This window comes from Saccopteryx bilineata, chromosome 3 (assembly GCF_036850765.1).
Source record: "Saccopteryx bilineata isolate mSacBil1 chromosome 3, mSacBil1_pri_phased_curated, whole genome shotgun sequence".
NCBI classification, from domain to species: domain Eukaryota; kingdom Metazoa; phylum Chordata; class Mammalia; order Chiroptera; family Emballonuridae; genus Saccopteryx; species Saccopteryx bilineata.
In genome coordinates, this window is record NC_089492.1 from 311,504,723 (window position 1) to 311,528,434 (window position 23,712).

Here is a 23,712-nt window from a genome sequence, read left to right on the forward strand (position 1 = left end):
GGAAGTGGGGGTAGCTAGGAAAGGGAGTGACAAGGGATCCTAGTGATGAAAGCATCCTGTACCTGGACTGTATCGATGTCAACACCCTGGGTTTTGTAATGTCATTTTACAAGATGTTTCTACTGAAGGAAACAGGTTAAAGGGACACAGGACCCCTCTGTCTTATTACTTAATAACTGCATGGGAGTCTGCAATGATGTCAAAATAAAAAGTTTAATCTCTTTAAAGTGGAAACAGACAGTAATTTACAAACTAAAATGTCAAATTCCTCTGTGACCCCGTAGCCCGGAGGTACCCAAACAGCAATTCTCACCCTCGCCTTCAAGAGGCCTTCCTCACTCTTCTCTCCACAATCACATGCCATCTTTTTACTTAAAACTGTTTTAAAAAACCCATTTAAGGGACATTTTAACTTATTGTTTTTCTTGAAACCACCTCACTTACAAAAGCTTAATAGGTCCATCTACTTTTTATTTGTTCTAAACAATAATAACTTGGGAGATGCCAGTTATATTATTTTTTTCAATTCTCCATAAAATAAATACGTTCCTATTTTTGAAAGTTTAGAAGGCTTCCATTCCTCTGTATTCTGTGTCTCTAACGTCCTCTCTTCACCCCTTCTCTGCCTGCACCGACATGCTGCTGTCTGGGCGTTCTTCTGGTGTGTTGGTATCTCTTTGTTTTTCAAAGTCCTTAGATGAAGAGAAAGGTGTGTGGTCCCAGGAGGAAGTGTTTGTTGATCTTGGAAATGAGATGGAGGAGAAATCACTAAAACAGCTCCCCCAAGGAGGAGTTAAAATAAGCAGAAGAGAGTGGACCAGAAGGAAGGTGGAGCGGCAGGCAGAAGGTGGCCTGGGAGTCCTCCCCTCACACCATATGGCTCTTCTGGGCATTGGTGTCCCCCGTGGAGAGCGTGAAAGACTTGGACTCCCTGACCGTGGACTCCTCGGACAAAATATTCTGGAGCCTGGCAGGGAGGGACTTGAGGAACCGGGCATGGAAGCCCCGGGCGGCGACCACATAAATGATGGGGTTGATACAGCAGTTGATATAAGCGAAGGAGACAAACAGGGGATCCCATTTGGACAAGGTTTTGAACCTGCTATCCTTCCTGTCGAAGTAGGCCAGCAGCATCCCTGTCACCTGATAGGGCAGCCAGAAGACAAAGAAGCTGGTCACTACGGCCACCACCACCTTGAGCGTCTTGATGGAGCGCGTGGCGCTGCGGCTCCACGCCCGGATCAGAAGGAACGTGTAACAGATGCCAAGTGTGAGCAGCGGGCACAGGAAGCCCACGACCAGCCGGAGGATAGCCACCACCCTCTCTTTGTAGATACCACCGCTACCATAGTCAGTGACGCACTTTACCTTGTCTGAATAGGCGTCTACGTGCACCTTATGAAACATGAAGGAGGGTATGGTCAGCAGCAGGGCCATGCTCCAGGCCACACCGCAGGCCGCCCAGGCCATGCAGGGCCTTCGGTAGCTCTGGCACCAGATGGGTTTATACACCAGCAGAAAGCGGTCGGCACTGATGGTGGCCAGAAGCAAGATGCTAGTGTACATGTTGAGCAGGATGACCGAGGGGAAGATGTGGCAGGCAGCATTCCCAAAGATCCAGGAGTTATCCTGGAGGTTACTCACAAACAGGATGGGCAGGGCCAGGCAGGAAAGGAGGTCGGCCAGTGCCAGGTTGAGAAACCAGATGGCATTGATGGTTCGTCTGGCCTCCAACCCTGTCACCCAGACCACCAGGCCGTTTCCTGGTACTCCCACCAGGAAGACAGCTGCAAAGATCACCAGAGAAATCACATTTGGAGCACTCAGCTTTTTGGCGGGGGAATAATCCACTGGGGTGTCAGGCTCCATGCTGCCATAGGAACTGTAGTCGGGGGTGTTGTTACTCATGAGGTCCTAGTGGAATCAGAGAGGCAAGGAGAATTTGAGTCTGCACACAGGTGCCAGGGGGTCCATCAGAGCCACGGGGCTTTGAACCCATCACCCCACTTCTCTCAGCCTCAGGTTTTTTTCCCAGGAAATGGGGGACTGCTGAGGGCTGAGAGTCAGCAGGGGTGTCATACCACTTATTAAAATATTGGAAAGCCTTCCATGCTGATTGGACTCCCTGCCACCCTGCTGCCTCCCCATGAAGTCTCTGGACTTCCCCATGATTCAGCAATCAAATGATTAAAGCCTACATTTGCTGCAAGTTGTAGTCACTATCTGCCCCAAAGGGGCAGTACCTGCCTGTGTGATTTTTTTTTTTTTTTTTTTGTATTTTTCTGAAGCTGGAAACGGGGAGAGACAGTCAGACAGACTCCCGCATGCGCCCGACCGGGATCCACCCGGCACGCCCACCAGGGGGCGACGCTCTGCCTCTCCGGGGCGTCGTTGCGACCAGAGCCACTTCAGCACCTGGGGCAGAGGCCAAGGAGCCATCCCCAGCGCCCGGGTCATCTCCGCTCCAATGGAGCCTCGCTGCGGAAGGGGAAGAGAGAGACAGAGAGGAAGGAGAGGGGGAGGGGTGGAGAAGCAGATGGGCACCTCTCCTGTGTGCCCTGGCCGGTAATCGAACCCGGGACTCCTGCACGCCAGGCCGACTCTCTACCACTGAGCCAACTGGCCAGGGCCCCTGTGTGATATTTTTAATATCACCAACAAACTGAGATGCTATAACTAGAGTTACCCCACCACCACCGTCACCCCCTTCCTTTCTTTCCTAGTTAACTTCTTTTTTTTTAAAGACTTTATTTATTTATTCATTTTAGAGAGGAGAGAGAGAGAGTGAGAGAGAGAGAGAGAAGGGAGGAGCAGGAAGCATCAACTCCCATATGTGCCTTGACCAGGCAAGCCCAGGGTTTTGAACCAGCAGCCTCAGCGTTCCAGGTCGAAGCTTTATCCACTGCGCTACCACAGGTCAGGTCCTAGTTAACTTCTTGAAGCCCATTCCAAACCCTCGGTCTCGGAGCAGAGAAAAAATATTTGGGGACAACAAGAGGAAGAATAAATAATAGGCAAAAGAAATAGATCTTTACCTTGCTAGAGGGAGGACGGAAAGGATGAGAGGAATAGAGAAGGGTATGAGTTCAAGTTCAAGAACAAAGATTATGGTCATTACCATTGGTCATTCAAAGGAACCAGGATTCCTTGAAGAAGGGTTGACTCTTGTTCTGGGACAGGAAATAGATAAGATGAGCTCAGAACATTTCAGATTAGAAATTAAGAAAAATGTTAAGGGGAACAGGTCAAAGAAACAGCCTGAAAGGGCTCCCACTAGTCAAAGATGGGACAATTTGAGGTTCTGATAAAAATAAGAATTGCGATGGAATAAAACACTAATATATAAAGAGCTGAGTTCATAATGATAATAAAAACAAGCTAACCCATTAGTCACCATTTTGTTCTGGAAAGGGAAAGAGTCAAGCATTTATCCTGCCATCTCTATACAGAGTATATTTCAGAGAAATAAAGAGCCAGTGTGAAGGCCCTGGCCGAGTAGCTCAGTTGGTTAGAGCCTCATTCCGACAGGATAAGTTTGTGGGTTTGATCCCTGGTCAGGGCACGTACAAGAATCAACCAATGGTAAATAAGTGAAATAGCAAATTAATGTTTATCTCTCTCTTCTTTCCTCTCTTTCTAAAAACATCAGTTTAAAAAAAAAATTTTTAAACCCTCCAGCCAAAGAAAAGTGGGAGGGGAGGAAGGAAAGTATCAAGGAGGGAGGGAGACTCTGGATGACTGAGAATTATAGAATATTGATGACTATTGAAGCTGGGGGATAGGTACCCTCAGAATTCATAATATCAGTCTCTCTGCATTTGTATGTTTGAACTTTTCCATAACAAAATAAAGAACAGAGGGGTCCTGAGCACTTCTTCTCAGACAGAGCTCCCGGCAATTTCAGCCCCCCAAGACAGAAAAGGTACTGAGGTGGCAGCCCAGCTGGAGTGAGCCTTGCAGTCCATGCAAGGAAGGGAATGATCAAACTAAAGCAGCCAATATTTACTGAGCACCTAGTATGTGCCAGGCATGGCATTAACTCTTTCATTCCTGACCATCACCCTACAAGTGGGCACTAGTCATATGACCATGTTATTGATGAAGAAACAGAGGCCAGAGGGGAAGTAGTGTGTTCTGGGTCAAGTAGATAGGAAGTCAAACCTGGACAGGTGGGCTGCAAATCCAGGCAGACTGTCCCCAACCATTTCCAATGGGGGCTGTGGATGGGGTGCTTCTCCACAGGGGTGAGCTCTGTGGTCCTTGAAGCTAGTCCATCACTGGAGGCCACTTTTGTCACAAAGCCAGGGAAAGGAGACAGACATAGAAGTCACTCTTACAGAAATACTCAGAGCTGGATTTTTAGTGCACCTGAACTTGTGGGCTGAGGTTTATACCCACTGAAACACCCACCTCATGGATTAAATAACATAAAAAATGTTCAAGCAGGTGGCAGAGTGCCTGGCGTACTGTAGGGGACCAAGAAAGGGCAGCCAATGCTATTATTATTTATCAAAATTATGATTACTGAAGAACTGAGATCTTTCTCTGAACCAATAGTTTTTTATTTCTAGTCCCTTTGCACTACCCTAAAGTCAGGCAGGCTGATGGCCACGGGTACTTGCTGGTAGAGCCATACCAATGATTAAATAATTCAAGGAAGGATGCTAATGTCAGCAGATGAGCAGGGATGGAATATCTGTGCAATGGAATATTACTCAGCCATGAAAAAAGAATGAAATACTAATACAAGATTTGATGTGCTGTACCTTGAAAACATTTGCTGAGTGAAAGAAGCCAGACACAGAAGGTCACATACATTATAGGACACCATGAATATGAAATGTCCAGAAAAGTAAACTGATACAAACGGGACAGGTTAGTCGTTTCAGGAGCTGGAGGAGGGAGACATGGGGAATGACTGCTAATGGATACAGGGTTTCTTTTTTATTTACTTTGGGTTTTTTTAGTGAGAGAAAGAGACAGACAGACTGGAAGGGAGAAAGATGAGAAGTATCAACTCATAGTTGTGTGACCTTAGTTGTTCATTGATTGCTTTCTCATACGTGCCTTGACCGGGGGCTCCAGCTGAGCAGTGACCCCTTGCTCAAGCCAGCAACCTTGGGCTCAAGCCAGCGAGCATGGGGTCATTTTAATGATCTTACACTCCAGCCAGATGAGCCTGCCTTCCAATCAGCAATCTCAGGATTTTGAACCTGGGTCCTTAGCATTCCAGGTCAATGCTCTATCCACTGTGCCACCACCAGTCAGGCTTTATTGCCTTTGTAAAGAGAGAGGAAGGGAGAGAGAGAGAGAGAAAGAGAGAGAGAGAGAGAGACATACATCAATTAGTTGTTTCACTTATTTATGCATTCACTGGTTCATTCTTGTATGTGCCCAGACTGGGGATTGAACCCTTAACCTTGGTGTATTGGACAACACTCTAACCAACAGAATACCCAGCCTGAGCCTACAGGGTTTCTTTTGAGGATGTTGAAATGTTCCAGAACTAGCTAGAGGTGATGATTGCACAATATCATGAATGTACTAAATGCCACTGAAATGCAGACATTAAAAAGGCAAATTATAGCCTAGCCTGTGATACCACAGTGGATAAAGTGGTAAACCTGAAGCACTGAGGTTGCAGGTTCGAAACCCTAGGCTTGCCAAATCAAGGCACACATGACAAGCAATTAAAGTGAAACAACTATGAGTCGATACTTCTTGCTACCCCCTCTTCTGTAAAATCAATAAACAAAATCTTTTAAAAAATGGCAAATTACATATTATGTGAATTTTATTCAATTCAAAAAAAATGCCACTGCCATAAAGACAATAAAGGGCTAAGGGACTGTTCCAGATGAATGGGGACTAAAGAGCCAAGACCATGTCATGTCACATCCTGGTCTGAAGCCTGGAGCAGGAATAATGATTCACTCTAACGGGCATTATTCGGACATTGAGTTTGAATGTGGTCTGTAGATGAGATAATTGTACTGCATTGGCTGTTAAGTTTCTGACATTGATCATTGTGCTGTGCTCACATAGGTGAATTTCCTTGGTCTTGAGAAAAGACAAATTTACTCTCAAATGGTTCAGGAAAAAAAATGATAGACAGATGATAGATAGATAGATAGATAGATAGATAGATAGATAAACAGATAGGCAGACAGGCAGATAGATAGACAGGGCAAGCAAATTTGGAGAATCTAAGTTAAGAGTATAGGGGAGTTTTTTGTATTATTCTTGTAATTTTTTAAAAAGTGTGAAAATATTTCAAAATAGCAGTTTAAAATTGCTGAAATATTTCCATTGGTAAGTAGCCCTGCCCTGAGCCATCCACACTCCCCAGCCCCTGTACCCCCAGCACCCTGGCTTCCCACTCTCTACTCGGGGATCCTGCCCTTCCAGGCCCCCATGCTCCCATCAGGAAGGGTTAATGCCACACACAGCCGGAGGCCGACACCCTGCTCAAGGGGACCCTGCAGGTTGTTAAATATGTTGAATGTCCCCATGGGACACAATCCACAAAGCTAACATTTTCTCTCCCGGTTTCACAGACTATCTGCGATCCTTGGCTGCAGAATGAGTCAGACCCCAAAAAGGGAGCCTTCCTGCATGCTGACATCATCCTTCTTCTCATCAGATGACAAAGTTCACTCGTGAATGTAGAAAAAAATGCTGATTCAAACACCCTGTGGTTTCTACCCAGGACCTTGCACAGGGCTCACAAAGTTTGGCCATAACCGAAGTGTCCAGCAACAGGGGTCTGGCGAAATTAATGATGGCCCTACAGGATATGCTGTAGGCTTGGGAGCCTGACACTTGTATAATTACGTTAACCAGTGTCACTCCAATAAAGTCAATTTTGAAAAAGTAAGTCATATTAAATTTTAAAAAATTAAATGAATTAATAATGGCCCATCCAAGCAACAGAGTATTATGCAACTGCTAAAAACAATGAGGAAGTTTGTGCAATGATGTGGAAAGTGCTCTATGGTGTAGGTTAAATAGAAAAGGCAAGGACCACACCATGTGTAAAGCTACCAATAAAAGAGGAAACTAACTCTCTCTCTCTCTGCCCCTCTGCCCCTCCCTCCTCTATCTCTGTCTGTCTGTCTATCTATCTATCTATCTATCTATCTATCTATCTATCTGTGTGTGGGTGTGTGCGCACAGTCTAGCAAACAGAGGACTCCCGTAACAGTCGTCCCCTGGAAGGGGCAGTACTGGCCGGGGGCAGGCATCTGAAGGAAGCTTTTCACCATATAGTCTTTGTTCTTCTTGCATGTACAACCATACCAGTGAGTGCACTGCCCATTCCAATAAATGGACATTATATAGAATCTATGAACTAATTCATGATTCTAGGCCCTGACTGGGTAGCTCAGTTGGTTAGTGTTGTCCCGACATACCAAGGTTGCAGGTTTGATCCCAGGTCACGGCGCATATGAGAATTAAGCATGCCTGACCTGTGGTGGCGCAGTGGATAAAGCATCGACCTGGAAATGCTGAGGTCGCCGGTTCGAAACCCTGGGCTTGCCTGGTCAAGGCACATATGGGAGTTGATGCTTCCTGCTCCTCCCCCCCTTCTCTCTCTCTCTCTCCCTCTCTCTCTCCTTTCTAAAATGAATAAATAAAATAAAATAAAAAAGGCTTATCTTTTAAAAAAAAGAGAGAATTAAGCATGATGGCATGAAAAAGTGAAAAAACAAATCAATGTTTCTCTCTCTCCTCCTTCCTTTCTCTCTAAAATCAATTTTTTAAAGACTTTTTAAGGAAGAATTAGTGGTTCTACATTCTAGGAATTTCAGAAGATTCTAAGAATATGTCTTCACTGCATAAATATTAGCTGACACACCTGGCACCTGTCCCCAGAGAGGTTTCAGTCTGCTTGGGAGAGAAACTAATCCCAGGTGGCGAGAACTGGGGGTGTTCAATAGAGAAATAACATGACAGCGCCATCCATAGAACTTTCTGTGCTGATAGGAATGTTCCAGATGGGCGCTGCCCAAGATGGTAGCCTCCCATATGTAGCTGCAGAGTGTGTGAAATGTGGCCAATGCGTCTGAGGAACTGAACCTTTAATTTTGTCATTTTAATTAAATTTCAGGAGCCATATGTGTCTTCTGGCTGCTGTATCAATTGGTGCAAGTCTGGGGGCTACTGAGGCATTCCTAAGTGCCAGGTACTGTTCTAAGCACTTTCCAGGTGTTAGTTCATTCATTAACTAATTACAGTATTTATGTCACATTGACCAGAAGGACAGGGTACCGTTATTGTTTCTAAGTTCCCAGGCTCATTTTAAGAGCTCTTGTCTGTTGCGTAGAGAAAGGGTTCCAGAACAGGAACCAGGGAGAGGGGCTGTCAGGTGAGGTGAGGTGGTGGCCTGCCCTAGGGTGGTGGCAGTGAGAAGACAGGAACGGATCAGAGGACAGGGTGAAGGAGGGACACTATTCATAAGAAGAACAATTACATCTAACAAGATCTGTCCTAAGCCCTTTTCATGTATTAGCTCACCTAATCCACAGAACAACCCTCTGAATATTGTTGCTATTGCCACACCCATTTCACAGATGAAAAAACTGAGGCGACAGAGAGCTTAAGAGACCTTTCCAAGTCTTTGCAGTGAGCGGGTGGCAGAGAACTTCTGAGAGTCGAACACCACAACCTTCTCTGAGTGGCCACCAGGTCTAAAGTGTGATGGGAACGGGGTCATGGGTTCAAGGTCAGAGGGAGGGATTGGGCACAGCGGAAATATGAAAAGTCTGCGTGGCTGGCAGGTGGCCAAGATGAGATTGGAAGACCCACAGACACCATGTTAAAGACTTTGCCTTTATCCTGGGGTGATGAGCAGCATGAGTGGTCTTGGGGCTGCAGAGGAACTCAGCGTTCAGTTTAGAAAGCTCCCTCCGGCTGCTGTGAGCAGAGGAGACTAGAGGCTGGAGGACCAGAGAGGAGGCTGATGCAGGGATCCAGGCCAGCAAAGATGGCAGCTTGGAGTAGGGGTGATGGCCGGAAAGAGACAGAAAAATGGGAAGACTTAAGAGCACAGGGAAGAGTTAGGACTTGGCTTCTGTCCTTGAGCACCTGTGGGCTGTTTCTGGAAGGATCTACCTTGAACTAGTGTTCACTGTTGCCTTGAGGGTCAGTGACAAGGAGCCTGAGGCTCTGGGGAGGGCACATGACCTTTCACTCTATACCCTCTGGTGTTTCGAATATTTTGTAGAAAGAAAAAGAACTTGAAGCTAATGGTGGGCCTTGTTCTGAAGTCCTGTTGCCCAAGCTGGGTCTCACAAGTGGGATGAGAGGGATAAAGCAACAGCAGACCCTTCCGTGGTCCAGCCAGGGTGCTGTCCCGATTTCCCTTTGCCCAAGGTGAAGCAAGAGGAGACTGTTTAGCATAGCAGGTGCTAAATCACAGCCCTGCCTCAGCCTCCCGGGGCCTCGGGCGCAAGGGTGAACCTCAGGTAGCCTGGACAAGGTCTCCCTCTGACGCTCACAGAATCCATGGGACAGCCTGCTTTGGCCACTAACCACTGAAGGATCTGGGTGCTTAAATAGGAAGGACAAAGGTCTCACTGTCTAGGCAGTGCTTTCTAAATATTATTTTTGCTAATAATGTTAGAGAACAGCATTTAGAAGACTGGCTGTTAGCAGGGAAGCTTGACAGGAACCCCACCTGTTAAGTGGAGCCAGCTGCAAAGAAGAAATCAACATGCAATTGACCAAATAGTGTAGATAAGCGGCCCTTCCCAGAGGAAGAGCTTTGGATATAAATCGCATCTCCTTTACTTGCTGTAAGTAAATAAAACTATCTTGTGACAACCACATCTTGTTCTTGAATAGAGTACTCCCAAGCAGCAAACCCCTTGAGTTTAGTAACAGGGCCATCTCCACTCCTGCCTCAGTTTTCTCATCTCTGCAATTTAGAAGCCCTGAATGTCCGGCTGAGTAACTTAGCCATTCTCCCAAACTGGCTCTTTTCAGCCTCCCCACCTTCGCTCCTGCCATTCTTGTTGCCCAGAAGGCCTCTCCTGGATTCTCCACTGCAGGAAGAAAGTCACCTTATGAGACCCAAGGCACAAATTTCCTGCCTCAGGGACTTTTGGATCCCAGCCTCATGCATGGCCTTGAGGTGGCTCCTTGACAAACCCTTGACAGTCTCCTGAGCGCATCCCAGCCCAGGAGTGGGACAGATCGAGCTGAGGGCAATAGAAGGGAGGAGATGGAAGACAGGGAGAAGGAGAGAGTTGAGGGGGAGAGAGCAAAGGGTCTAGTACCCACTCCCCTTCTAGACTCACCATATTTAGGTCTCCCATGAGTTCTCCTCTGCTGATTGAAGGTCCTCCTGCCTGAGGGCTGTGGTTTTTAAAGCCCAAAGGGAGGGTGCAGATAGCCACGGAGGAAATGACCTGTGTTCTCCCTTAAGCTTCTCATTGGTCTGCACACTGGACACCCTGGCTGGGGTTCCTTCTGTGGGACAGAGACAGGAATCAGAGGAGGGAGATCAGGGCTCAGAAAACTGAGGAAGTTCCCTCCTGTCCAAGGTGGGAGAAAGCCAGATGAAAGGGATATCTGTCCAGATCTAGATTTGGCTCCTCTCGGCCTAAATTTCCCCATTTGAGACCATCTCCCTCCTTCCAGGGCCCCTGAGGGGAAAAGCTCAGGGATCCAACTGGCTTAAACTCCCCTGGGGTCCTGGAAAGTGGGGATGGTGAGCCCCAGCTTCCCAAATAGGTTGCTTGGAGGCCCAAAGAGGCTAAGCAGGTGTGTGGAGGTGGTCCAGTGCTTGGAGATAGTTATATCTCCCTCCCTGGGGCTTTGAACTAAGTATTCCCCCCTCCCCGAGGGCCATACCTTCCTATCCAGCCTCATTCTGGGCCCTCCTGGAACCGTGGGTTGAGGAAGGAGCCTACGTTAGTGTCCCATTGCTGCTGACACAAACTCAGTGGCTCTTAAAACAACAGAAATGTAATCTCTCCCATCTGGAGGTGGCAGTCCAAACACAGGCAGCCAGCAGGACCATGCTCCTCCCTCTGCAGGCTCCCAGGAGGCGGTTTCTGCCTCTTCCACTTTCTGGTGACTGTCAGCGTGCCATGGCTGGTGGCCATTACTCCAATCTCTGCCTCTGTGGTCACATCTTCCCTCCTGCTGTGTGTCACAAACCTCCCTCTGCTCCCCTCATATAAGGACCCTTGTGATGACATTTAGGGTGCCCTGAGAACCCAGGATTCGCTATCATTTCAAGATCCTTAACTTATCTGCCAAATCCCTTCTGCTGTATAAGTTCATGCTACAGGGTCTAGGAATTAAGTGTGGACATCAGTGGGGAATCCTATCCAGCCCACCACAGAGAGTATGGTCACAATGATGAGGACAGATACAGGCTCCTTTTCCCCACATTCTTCTGCAACTCAACAACCTGTCACCCACATCTTTCCAACACAAATAGTATTTTTCTACAGCAACCTCTAACTTTTCAAGATCTAGCTTTCCTTTTATAGCAAAGATAATTCATGCACCTTGCAAATTTGAACAATCAGAAATGCACTTCCCCTCATCAAAAAAAAAAAAAAAAAGCCCCTTCTGAAACTCCTCCCATTAGCAGTTTGGAGTGTGTTCATCCAGACTTTTTAAAATGTGGTGTTTGTGTTTGGGAATGTTCATGCAGTTTTACATTGTACAGCAAAGTTTAGGTCCACTAAATGAAGCCATGTAAGGATTTTGAAAGCTCATTTGTGGGGATTTGGTGCTGGTAGGAATGCAGTGTTGTTATACTGATCCTGACCTCAAGGGGGCGCTTGACTAGAAAGAGACTCAGGAGGCCAGGCCACATCCGGGATTTTTTGTTTGTTTGGTTTTAAGATTTTATTTATTCATTTTAGAGAGGGGAGAGGGAGAGAGAGAAGAGGGGAGGAACAGGAAGCATCAACTCCCATATGTGCCTTGACCGGGCAAGCCCACGGTTTTGAACTGGCTACCTCAGCATTCCAGGTCATCACTTTCTCCACTGCACTACCACAGGTCAGACCAGGCCACACCCACCTTGATATATATTTTAGGATTTGGGATCAAAGTTGAGTATTGCATTAATCATGGTTTCTTAACATTTGAACTGCTCTGGACTGTTGGTAAAGTTATGAATCGCTTCTCAGAATAATTTTTTTTGCAACTTCTTATTTTTATGTAATTTCAAACTTAAAGGAGAGTGGCAAGGATAGTGAAAGTGACTCCTGCATACCCTTCACCTAGAGTCCTTCATTGTTGCCTGTTTGCTTTAGTATTCTTCCACTGTATACTTGTGGGGGGCAAGGCTTTTTCAGAGAAACATAATCAATGGAGGATTGGAGGAGAGAGACAGAGAAAAATTTGTGGTAAGGAATTGGATCACGAAATTGTGGGGGCTGGCGACACCTGGGAAGCTAACACAGGAGCTCTATAGCTACATATCTATGTATCTCTTGGCATTGTCCCCTGAATCATTTGAGACTAAATTGGAAATATCATGCCCCTTTCCCATAAACTCCTCAGTGTGTATCTCTTAAAGGCAAGGCTATTATTATCTGTCATAACCTCTCTGCGATTTTGAAATAAGGAAATGTAATACTAATACAACACTTTTATGCAATTTGTAGTCCTTATTCAAACTTCATCAAGTGTTCTGATAATGCGATTCTATCACTATTTTTTTTTCAGAGTAACATTCTTTTGTAAATATATTTCAGAAACACCTCATTTTGTATTAACAGCATAATAAAAACCATTGTTCATTTGACAGCCATTTATTTAATCCCGGCCCTGCTGGTGGAATTTTAGGTGGTTTCCAATGTTTCTTTTCAGACCACACTGAGGCATCGGACATACGTCCCGGTGCCTGTGTACAGCAGTTATGGCCGCAGACTCTCTAGAGATGGGATTATAGCCTTTCTGTTGATGTCTCTTCATTCTCTTTGTCAAGACCCAGCCCACACTGGCCACCACAGCAGCCACGAGTCGCTGTGGCTACCGAGGAGATGAAATGTGGTGAGTCCAAAATGCGATCTGCCATGAGTATAACACACAGATTTAAAAGACAAGCCAAAAAAAAAAAGATTGTAAAAGATATCAATAATTTTTATATTGTATTACATGTTAAAATAATATTTTGGATAAATCAGGTTAAGCAAAATATATTATCAATCATATTGTTATTATTACATATGTATATGTCACTGTATGTAACAATATAATATAAATATGTAACATTAAAATTATTAATGACTATAATATACTAATATGTCATTAATATTGATATTAATCAAATATATAACAATACTATTATTAAGTATGTTACTATTATTATTTAATATTTCCTTTTACCTTTTTAATGCAGCAATTAGAAAAAAAATTTAGGATTTTATTTATTCATTTTTATAAAGAGAGAGAAGGGGGGAGGAGCAGGAAGCATCAACTCCCATATGTGCTTTGACTGGGCAAGCCCAGGGATTTGAACCAGCGACCTCAGTGTTCCAGGTCAACGCTTTATCCACTGCTCCACCACAGATCAGGCAGAAAAAAAATTTTTTTAATTTATTGATTTGAGGGAGAGAGAGAGAGAGAGAGAGAAACATCAATGTGCTCCTCCTGTATGTGCCCTGACCAGGGATCAAACCAACAACCCCTGCCTTGAGATGTTACTCTAACCAACAGAGCTATCCAGCCAGGGCCACTACTAGAAAATTTTAAATTGCACAGGAAGTTCACATTTGTGGCTTACATTAAATTTTTGTAGCACAGCACTGCCCTAGAGCTGCCACATGCCCAGCCAGAGCCTTTGTGTGAATTAAAAAGAAGTGCCCATGCCTGACCAGGTGGTGGCGCAGTGGATAGAGCGTCGGACTGGGATGCGGAAGGACCCAGGTTCGAGACCCCGAGGTCGCCAGCTTGAGCACGGGCTCATCTGGCTTGAGCAAAAAAGCTCACCAGCTTGGACCCAAGGTCTCTGGCTCCGGCAAGGGGTTACTCGGTCTGCTGAAGGCCCGCGGTCAAGGCACATATGAGAAAGCAATCAATGAACAACTAAGAAGTCACAACGCACAACGAGAAACTAATGATTGATGCTTCTCATCTCTCTCTCCGTTCCTGTCTGTCTGTCCCTGTCTATCTCTGCCTATGTAAAAAAAAAAAAAAAAAAAAAAGAAATGCCCTTTCTAGGCAGTTGAGTGTCTGAGCCAGAACACACATCATTAGACAAGGAGACTCATTTCTGACTGTTACCCTTAAGTTCATTTTTCTCTCACATACCATGTGCAACTCATGGGTTCCCCTTTAGAGTTTAAAGTGGCTGTTTGAGGTCTCACCACATGCCAATAAGAAGGGGGAAAGGTGTAAGAAGTACAGATGTCCAGTGTTTCAAGGGTGAAACTCAGAAGTGGCACGCTTTGCTTCCCACTAACAGCCCATTGACTAGAATATAGTCACTGGGCTGCCCAGCTGCAAGGGAGGCTAGAGAAACTAGTCTTGAGCTGGGTGTTCTTGTGTCCTATTAAAACTCTATTCCAAAAATTACCATGTGAGCCAGCAATTCCGGTCAGGTGCAAAGATTTTTAAAGTAGTTTTAGTAGCTGAATTTCTGGGCATTTTGGGAGCATATATTTTGTTTAATAAGATGAATACAGCCTGACCAGGTAGTGGCGCAGTGGATAGAGCATTGGACTGGGATGCGGAGGACCCAGGTTCAAGACCCCGAGGTCACCAGCTTGAGCGCAGGCTCATCTGGTTTGAGCGAAAAGCTCACCAGCTTGGACCCAAGGTCTCTAGCTTGAGCAACGGGTTACTCAGTCTGCTGAAGGCCCATTCACGGTCAAGGCACATATGAGAAAGCAATCAATGAACAATTAAGGTGTCGCAACAAAAAACTAATGATTGATGCTTCTCATCTCTCTCCATTCCTGTCTGTCTGTCCCTATCTGTCCCTCTCTCTGACTCTCTCTCTGTCTCCGTAAAAAAAAAAAAAAAAAAGATGAATACAAGCTAGGATTTCAGGCAAACAAAAGCAAGAAGTTTCCCTCCATCTTGGAAGTTTATTACAAATCCATGGAATATTCTGGAATGCATGGAGTCAGACAGCAAGATCAAGAAAAATGGTTGAACAGCAAAAGTTAAGTATTTGGCCACTGATCAAGGTTTATCTTATTTTTTAGTATCAGGCAAGGTAAAATTCCAAAGGTGACATGGATGGATTTTGGTATATTTAAGGCAACATGTAAATTCTAATTATGCCAGAGGTTTTATTCAGACTGTGAAGAAATTTATAGAAAGGTATGTTGATTATGTTACAAATAAATTTTTGTTTATACTACTCAAAAAAGAAAAGAAAAAAAAGAATAAGGATTAAAACCAGCCAAGGGAAGAGAGGCGTGGAGCAGGGGCCGGGAGAGCTCCGTCCCACGGCTTCGGTGTCCTCGCCCAGGTGTCAGGCACAGCTCTTTCCCACAGCAGTGCGCGACAGCACAGACGGGGCACTGCCGCTCAGGAAGCTCACCCCGGCTTCTGGCCCAGTCTCAGCTATGATTTGGTCACATAGACCTGGTTAGGTCACCAACATGGCTGGTCTTGGTCGCCAGCTCCCTCTGGAGGTCTAGCTAATACCACATGACCCAAAGTCCTCACTTTAAGTCACAGGAGCGGAGGGCAAAGGACAGAGCTCTCTTTGGGTAAAGTTAAATTTTTTACTACACAACAATCATAATGACAGCCTTTTCAGTGGTTAAAAAGTTACCTACAGCCCTGGCCAGGTAACTCAGTTGGTTAGAGAGTCATCCCCATACACCAAGGTTGTGCAATTCCTGGTCAGGGCACACACAAGAATCAAACAAGGAATGTGTAAATAAGTGGAACAACAAATCAATGTTTCTGTTTTCTCTCTTTCTCTCTCTCTCTCTCTCCCTTCCTCTCTCTCTCTAAAAAAAATCCCTAATAATATATACAGGGGCATTTTTATGATGCAGAATCATGTCTGCTTTCCTAATATCATGGAGGAAGAAGGAAACTCTTTTTCTTCTTATCTTACTAAAAATATTTTCACCAGAACCTAGAAAGACCCACAGCTCCAAAGTAATTAAAATGGAGCTCTTAGCTAGCACTAAGAGAAAAAAAAATCAATCAGTCTGACAACCCACAGGGTGGGAGGAGATACATTACATGTCTCCAGAAGAGAATTTGTACCTAAACTATAAAGAATTCTTACAGGCCCTGGCTGTTTTGCTCAGTGGTAGAGCGTCAGCCCAGGGTGTAGATGTCCCAGGCTGAATTCCTGGTCAGGGCACACAAGAGAAGCGACCATCTGCTTCTCCACTCCTCTTTCTTCCCCTTCTCTCTCTCTCTTTCTCTCTTCCTTTCCCACAGCCATAGCTCAAGCAGTTTGAGCGAGTTGGCCCCAGGGAACCGAGGATGGCTCCATGGCCTCCGCCTCTGGTGCTAAAAAATGGCTCTGGTTGCAACAGAGCAAGGGCCCCAGATGAGCAGAACATTGCCCCCTAGTGGGCTTGCTGGGTAGAACCCGGTTGGGGCGCATGCAGGAGTCTGTCTCTGCCTCCCCACCTCTCACATAATGAAAAAGGAAAGGAAGGAAGGAAGGAAGGAAGGAAGGAAGGAAGGAAGGAAGGAAGGAAGGAAGGAAGGAAGGAAGGAAGAAAAGAGGGAGGGAGGGAGGGAAGGAAAAGAAAGAAACCGAGTGTAACAAAGGACCACAAACAGGGTGGCTTAAAACAGCAGTGATTTATTTGATTTATTTCCTCAGAGCTCTGGAGGCCAGAAGCCATGAAATTGAGGCATTGGGGAGGGCCATACTCCCTTTGAAAACAAGAGGATCACACAGTGTGCCCTGACCAGGAATCCATTGTGGTCTCCTCCAGCTTCTGGTGGTCGCAGGCGTTCCTTGACTTGTGGCTGCATCACTCCAATCTTTGCCTTCATCTTCACATGCCTACTCTTTTGTGTGCCTGTGTCTCCTCTTCTGTTTCTGACAAGGACACTTGTCATTGGCTTTAGGACCCACCTGGGTAATTCAAGATAATATCATTGCAAGAACCTTAATTATATCTTCAAAGATTGTTTTCCCAAATAAATTCTCATTCTCAGGTTCTGGATGAATATATCTTTTGTCGAATGTATCATTCAACTTATTACAGTTTTCCAAAATGCCTGCACCAACAGATTCTCTTATTTTATTTTATTTTTTTTTTACAGAGACAGAGAGAGAGTCAGAGAGAGGGATTGGTAGGAATAGACAGAAACGGAGAGAGATGAGAAGCATCAATCATCAGTTTTTTGTTGCAACACCTTAGTTGTTTGTTCATTGATTGCTTTCTCATACGTGCCTTGACCGTGGGCCTTCAGCAGACCGAGTAACCTGTTGCTCAAGCTGGCGACCTTGGTTCCAATCTGGTGAGCTTTGCTCAAACCAGATGAGCCTGCGCTCAAGCTGGCAACCTCGGGGTCTCGAACCTGGGTCCTCCACATCCCAGTCCGACGCTCTATCCACTGTTCCACCGCCTGGTCAGGCAGATTCTCTTATTTTAAAGATCTTAAACAGAGCTGGGTTGGGGAAATGGGTCAGGATTAGTCATCTTTCAGGCTACCTTTAGCCTCTTGCGCCCTAAAGTGCAATCCCCCGTCCCCAACATAGGCATCTCCTTGATATGCAAGCAATGCAGGATCTCAGTTCCCGCCCCTGCCCTGCTGAATTAGATCCTGCATTCTAACCAGAGGCCCAGGTGATTCTGAGCACCTTAATGGCTAAGATGCGCATTGGAGCATGGCTACAAGAGGTCAGAGGCCTCCTGTGTGGATGTTTTAAGGCCTCTCCTATTCAGGGTCTATACAGTCTGCCTCTTCTGTCATTTGGTCATGAGTACGTACATCTGCAATCAGATTTTATATACTTCTCTAATTTTAAACTGTTTAGTATCCCCCCCAAGAAGAAGACAGTCTAAAATAAAATGCGTGAGGCCATGGCCAGTTGGTTCAGTGGTAGAGCACGAGCCCAGCATGTGGACATCCCAGGTTTAATTCCTTGTCAGGGCACACAGAAGCAACCATCTGCATCTCCACCCCTCCCCTCTCACTTTTCTCTCTCTCTCTCTTTCTTTCTCTCCCTCCCCCTCCTGAAGCCTTGACTCTATTGGAGCAAGTTGGCCCCTGGCACTAAGGATGGCTCTATGGCCTCCTCCTCAGGCATGAGGAAGAGCTTGGTTGCTGAGCAACGCCCCAAATGCATCACTCCCTAGTGGGCTTGCCAGGTGGATCCCAGTTGGGCCACATGAGGGAGTCTGTCTCTGCCTCCCCTCTTCTCACTGAAATTTTTTTTAAATGCATGAGAAAAACTAAAATAGAACAAGATCTAGAGAGAAGTGGCAGTTTTACTTGACTTTCCCAAAAACAGACTCTTAGAAAAAGTTTTGGGTAATGGTCATTTATTTAGGAGGTGGTCTCGAGTCTCAGGATTGAAGAGGGAGAGAACTGCCTGACCAGGCATTGGCACAGCAGATAGAGCATTGGACCAGGAAGCAGAGGACCCAGGTTCAAAACCCCGAGGTTGCCAGCTTGAGCATGGGTTCATCTGGCTTGAGCATGGGGTCGCTGGCTTGAGCATGGGATCATATACATGACCCCATGGTCACTGGCTTGAGCCCAAAGGTTGCTAGCTTGAAGCCCAAGGTCACTGGCTTGAGCCCAAGGTCGCTGACTTGAGCAAGGGGTCACTCGCTCTGCTGTAGTTCCCCTGGTCAAGGCACATATGAGAAAGCAATCACTGAACAACTAAGGAGCTGCAACGAAGAATTGATGCTTCTCATCTCTCTCCCTTCCTGTCTGTCTGTCCCTATCTGTCCCTCTCTCTGACTCTCTGTCTGTCTTTGTCAAAAAAAAAAAAAGGAGAGAACTGAGTCAGATTAGGGAGGAAAGTCAGTGATAGGTGTGTCTGTCAATGGGGTACCGCTGGGCACAACTGGGCTCAGTCCTGCTGGGGACCTACTGAGGAACCAGCAAAACATGCTTCCACTTTGGGGGCTGTACCGAGAGTCCAAGTAAGCTGAGTGGTACCAGAGAAAGCCACAAGGAGAGACATGGGTGCTGAGCCGAAAGGCTGCGCATGTGCCAGACTGCCAGCCCCAGTGGTAGATGAGTCTAGCTTGGTGCGGGGGGGGGGGGGGTGTCCACAGTGTTTACTATACACAGGGATGATCCTTGACAATTTCTTTTTTAACCAGAAAATCACCTTTACTCTGGCCAGAAGCAGTAATTCTCTTTCTGTCTTTTTTCTTTTCTTTTTTTTTATGAATAGAGATCAGTTTCTCGGCCCTGGCCGGATGGCTCAGTGGTAGAGCATTGGCCTGGCGTGCAGAAGTCCCGGGTTCGATTCCCGGTCAGGGCACACAGGAGAAGCACCCATCTGCTTCTCCACCCCTCCCCCTCTCCTTCCTCTCTGTCTCTCTCTTCCCCTCCCAGCAAGGTTCCATTGGAGCAAAGATGGCCCGGTCGCTGGGGATGGCTCGGGCGCTGGGGATGGCTCCTTGGCCTCTGCCCCAGGTGCTAGAGTGGCTCTGATCACAACAGAGCGACGCCCCGGAGGGGCAGAGCATCGCCCCCTGGTGGGCAGAGCCTCGCCCCCTGGTGGGCTTGCCGGGTGGATCCCGGTCGGGCGCATGCGGGAGTCTGACTGTCTCTCCCCGTTTCCAGCTTCAGAAAAATAAAATAAATAAAAAATAAATAAAAAGAAAAGAAACTGAAAAAAAAGAAAAAAGAAAAAATTAAACCCTGGCCACATAGCTAGGTTGGATGGAGCTTCATTCCTGAGCGTGGAGGTTGCCAGTTAGATTCCCTAGTCCAGGTACAAACAGGAGCGCTCAGTGTTCCTTCCTGTCTCTCTCCTTCCCTGCTTCTCTCAAAAAAAAAAAAAAAGAATAAAAGAGTGAAAAAAAAATCTTACATATTGATTTTAGAGAGAGAGGAAGGAGAGAGAAAGAGAGAAACATCTATTTGTTTTTCCGTTTATTTGTGCATTCATTAGTTTATTCTTATACGTGCCTTACCTGGGATGGAACTCACAACTTTGGCATATCAAGATGACGCACTACCCAACAAAGCTACCCAGACAGGGTGAAAAAATTTTTTTCTTAAGAATGACCTGATAAGAGATGATGACATCGGATCACTTACGGCAAAATGGTGGGATCTTGATAACATTATACGGAGTGAAATAAGTAAATAAGAAAAAAACGAGATCTGCAGGATTCCATACATTGGTGGGACATAAAAACGAGACTAAGAGACATGGACAAGAATGTGGTGGTTAGGGGGGGTGGGGGGAGGGATGGAAGGAGAGGGGGAGGGGGAGGGGTACAAAGAAAACTAGATAGAAGGTGACGGAGGACAATCTCTCTTTGGGTGATGGGTATGCAACAGAGTTGAATGACAAGATAACCTGGACATGTTTTCTTTGAATATATGTACCCTGATATATTGATGTCACCCCATTAAAATAAAATTTTATTTATTAAAAAAAAAAGAATTTTTTTGTAATCAGATCAAAAAAAAAAAAATGAATGACCTGACAAGTGGTGGCACAATAGATAGAGCATCGAACAGAGATGTTAAGATACCCAGTTAGAAACACCAAGGTCTCTGGCTTGAGCAAGGGGTCACTGGCTCAGCTAAAGCCCCCCCTCCCCCGTCAAGCACATATAAGAAGCAATCAATGAACAACTAAAGTGAAGCAACTACGAGTTATTGCTTCTCATCTGTCTCCCTTCCTGTTGCTCTCTCTCTCTCTGTGTGTCTCTGTCTTTCTTGCTAAATAAATAAATCAAAATTAAAATTAAATAAATATTCGTTGTTTAAGTCAATGGTTTTCTTGTGTGTGTGTGTGTGTGAGAGAGAGAGAGAGAGAGAGATAGAGACAGAGAGAGGGACAGATAGGGACAGACAGGCAGGAAGGGAGAGAGAAGAGAAGCATGAGTTCTTCATTGAAGCACCTTAGTTGTTCATTGATTGCTTTCTCATATGTGCCTTGACCGGGGTGACTCAAGCTGAGCCAGTGACCCCTTGCTCAAGCCAGCAACCTTGGGCTCAAACCAGCAATTTTAGGCTCAAGCTAGCGGCCTTTGGGCTCAAGCCAGTGACCATGGAGTCATATCTATGATCCCACGCTCAAGCCGGCAACCTCAGGTTTTTGAACCTGGGTCCTCTGCATCCCAGTCTGATGCTTTACCCACTGTGCCACCACCTGGTCAGGCTTAAGTCAGTGGATTTTCAACTGCCATTCCACAGAAATTTCATTCCAGTTCAGGAAAGAATTAACTACCCTGATGTTGTATGAAGATTATAAAGTCTATAATCACTAGGTCTATGATCTTCATACAACATCAGGGTGGTTAACTCTTTCATAGATCAGCACAATATTTCTGGTGGACCAGCAATTGAAAAGCACTGGTTTAAAGCTACCCAGTGTTATTTGTTACAGCAGCCCAAATTAGAGTAAGACCACTGGGTCTCATCCCCAAGTACTAATGGCTTAAAGCAGTACCTTGTGTTGTTGCTCATGTGTCTACAGGTCAGTTGGATGGTTCTTTGGTCCTGGATGAGCTCAGCCATACATCCCCCATCAGCTGTTGGCTGTGCAGGTGGCTCTGCTCCTGGGAATTGACTAGATACCAGGTGGGAGCTTTAGATGAACTTGGTGCCATCCCTCAGCCTCCAGCAGGCTAGCCTGGGCTGTTTCCCACGGCCGTGGGTACTTTCCAAGAGAGCAAACAGAAGATACAAAGACTTTTGAGATCTAGACTCACAACTACACAAGGTCACTTCTGCCATATTCTATTGGTCAAGGCCAGCCAGACTGACTCCATCCCTGGAGAGAAGGAACTACAAAGTCACAAATTAAAGGGCATAGGTGGAGGGACTATGGCCACTCTTGTTTTATTTTTCGCCCTAATGGGCAACTGTGACCCTATTGTTTTATATAAATATAAAATTAAAAAGCAAGCCCAGTTTCTAGTCCAAATTGGTGTCTTTCACAGGAGATCTGTAGAATGAGTGACTTGTGTCCCACACCCAGGAAACAACCCACCTGACACCGTCATTAGAGACGTCCTCAAACATTCAGCTCTCCTGGGCACACAGTAGGGATGTACACCCCTGCCTATTTGAAGTTGAGCAGAGCCAGGTGACTAACTTGCCTGGTAAAATGTGAGAAGAAGAAATATGCACCCCTTCAGTGTGGGAATTTTAAGAACTAGTACATGCTTGACTATATTTTGAATTTTCCCTTGGCCAGGGCAATGATAGTGGCCACTTTATTTCAAATCTTTACTCCATCCACTTCATCGCCTTGGAAGGAATGGGCTTGGTCATGTGACTTGATTGGCCAATAGGATGATGGCACACAACACACACACACTCACACACATACATACACACACACACACAGACTTGAAATGTACCTGTGCAGTTGGGCTCACACCTCTGTCTTCACCATAAAAAGAATATTCCTGGGACAGCCCTCTAGTCCCAAGCGTTGGATGCACCTGCCAAGGCCAGTCAAGATTCAGCCACCCACAAACAGTCAAGGGAGCCCAATCAAGATCAGGGAGCCACCTATTCATGACCAGCCCCAGTCAAGCCCTAGCTGACCTCAGACATACGGGAGAGCCCAGCCGAGATCAACAGAGCCACCCAGCCACAATCAGCTAACCCTCAGTCAAACCCCCAGATGCACAAGCTAGGAAGTGTCCATAGGTGCACATCACATAGGCTTTGGTTGTTTATTCCCAAAGATGGTTAACTGACCCATGGCCAGCGGAATAGCTGCAGACTTCATCATTATTACATACTTGCAATGTGAGTATATGACCGCCAGATAATTTTTTATTTTCTTTATGATCCAGGGATCACATAGCAAGATGGTGCTGGCAAAATATTAAGAAATTATACCCAGAACAAGATGTTAAATGCAGATGGCTTAAAAGACAACAGTCAGTTTTGCAACTACAGAATTTTCACGGTGATGTGGTTGAGGATAATCAGGCTTGAAAACTCCATATCAGGACTTCTCATGACTTGGTTGAAGTTCACCCAAATTTTTTTGGAAGCTAGATAACTTCTAATATTGCAGCAGAGCAAATGCAGAAGCAGCTCTGAGAACCCCATTGTCTTCTATTGAACAGATGTTAAATTTTCTCAAAAATGTAAAACAATGTCATTTTTCTCATGATTTTTCTTATTTTGGAAAATATAGCATTTCTAAGTGTTAATTATGTTCAAATGCAAGGTGTTTCCAAATGTGCATCAATAGATGAATGAATAAACAAAACGTGGCATCCATGGAATGGAATATTAGTGTTAAAAAGGAAGAAAATTCTGACCTGGCCGGGTAATTCAGTTGGTTTGAGCATCGTCCCCATACACCAAGATCGTGAGTTCAATTCCTAGTCAGGGGACATACAAGAGTCGGCCAGTGAATAAATAAGTAAGTGGAACAAAAAATTGATGTCTCTCTCTCTCTCTCTCACCCTCTCTCTATCTAAAATCAATAATTTTTTTTACAGGAAGGAAATCCTGACACATGCTACAATACAGATGAACCTTAAAAAATTTGTGCTAACAGCCCGACCTGTGGTGGTGCAGTGGATAAAGCATCAACCTGGAGACACTGAGGTTGCCGGTTCAAAACCC

General features: G+C 45.6%; 1 protein-coding gene across 1 annotated transcript; it reads right to left on the minus strand.

Moving 5' to 3' along the window:
• Nucleotides 1-204: 204 nt before the first annotated feature.
• C5AR1 (complement C5a receptor 1) lies at nucleotides 205-10,406 on the minus strand. Its single transcript, XM_066265304.1, has 2 exons — nucleotides 10,302-10,406; nucleotides 205-1,914 (listed from the first exon to the last, which is right to left on the minus strand). Exons 1-2 carry the CDS (start codon nucleotides 10,317-10,319, stop codon nucleotides 868-870), a joined length of 1,065 nt encoding a protein of 354 aa, XP_066121401.1. The 5' UTR covers nucleotides 10,320-10,406; the 3' UTR covers nucleotides 205-867.
• Nucleotides 10,407-23,712: the final 13,306 nt, after the last annotated feature.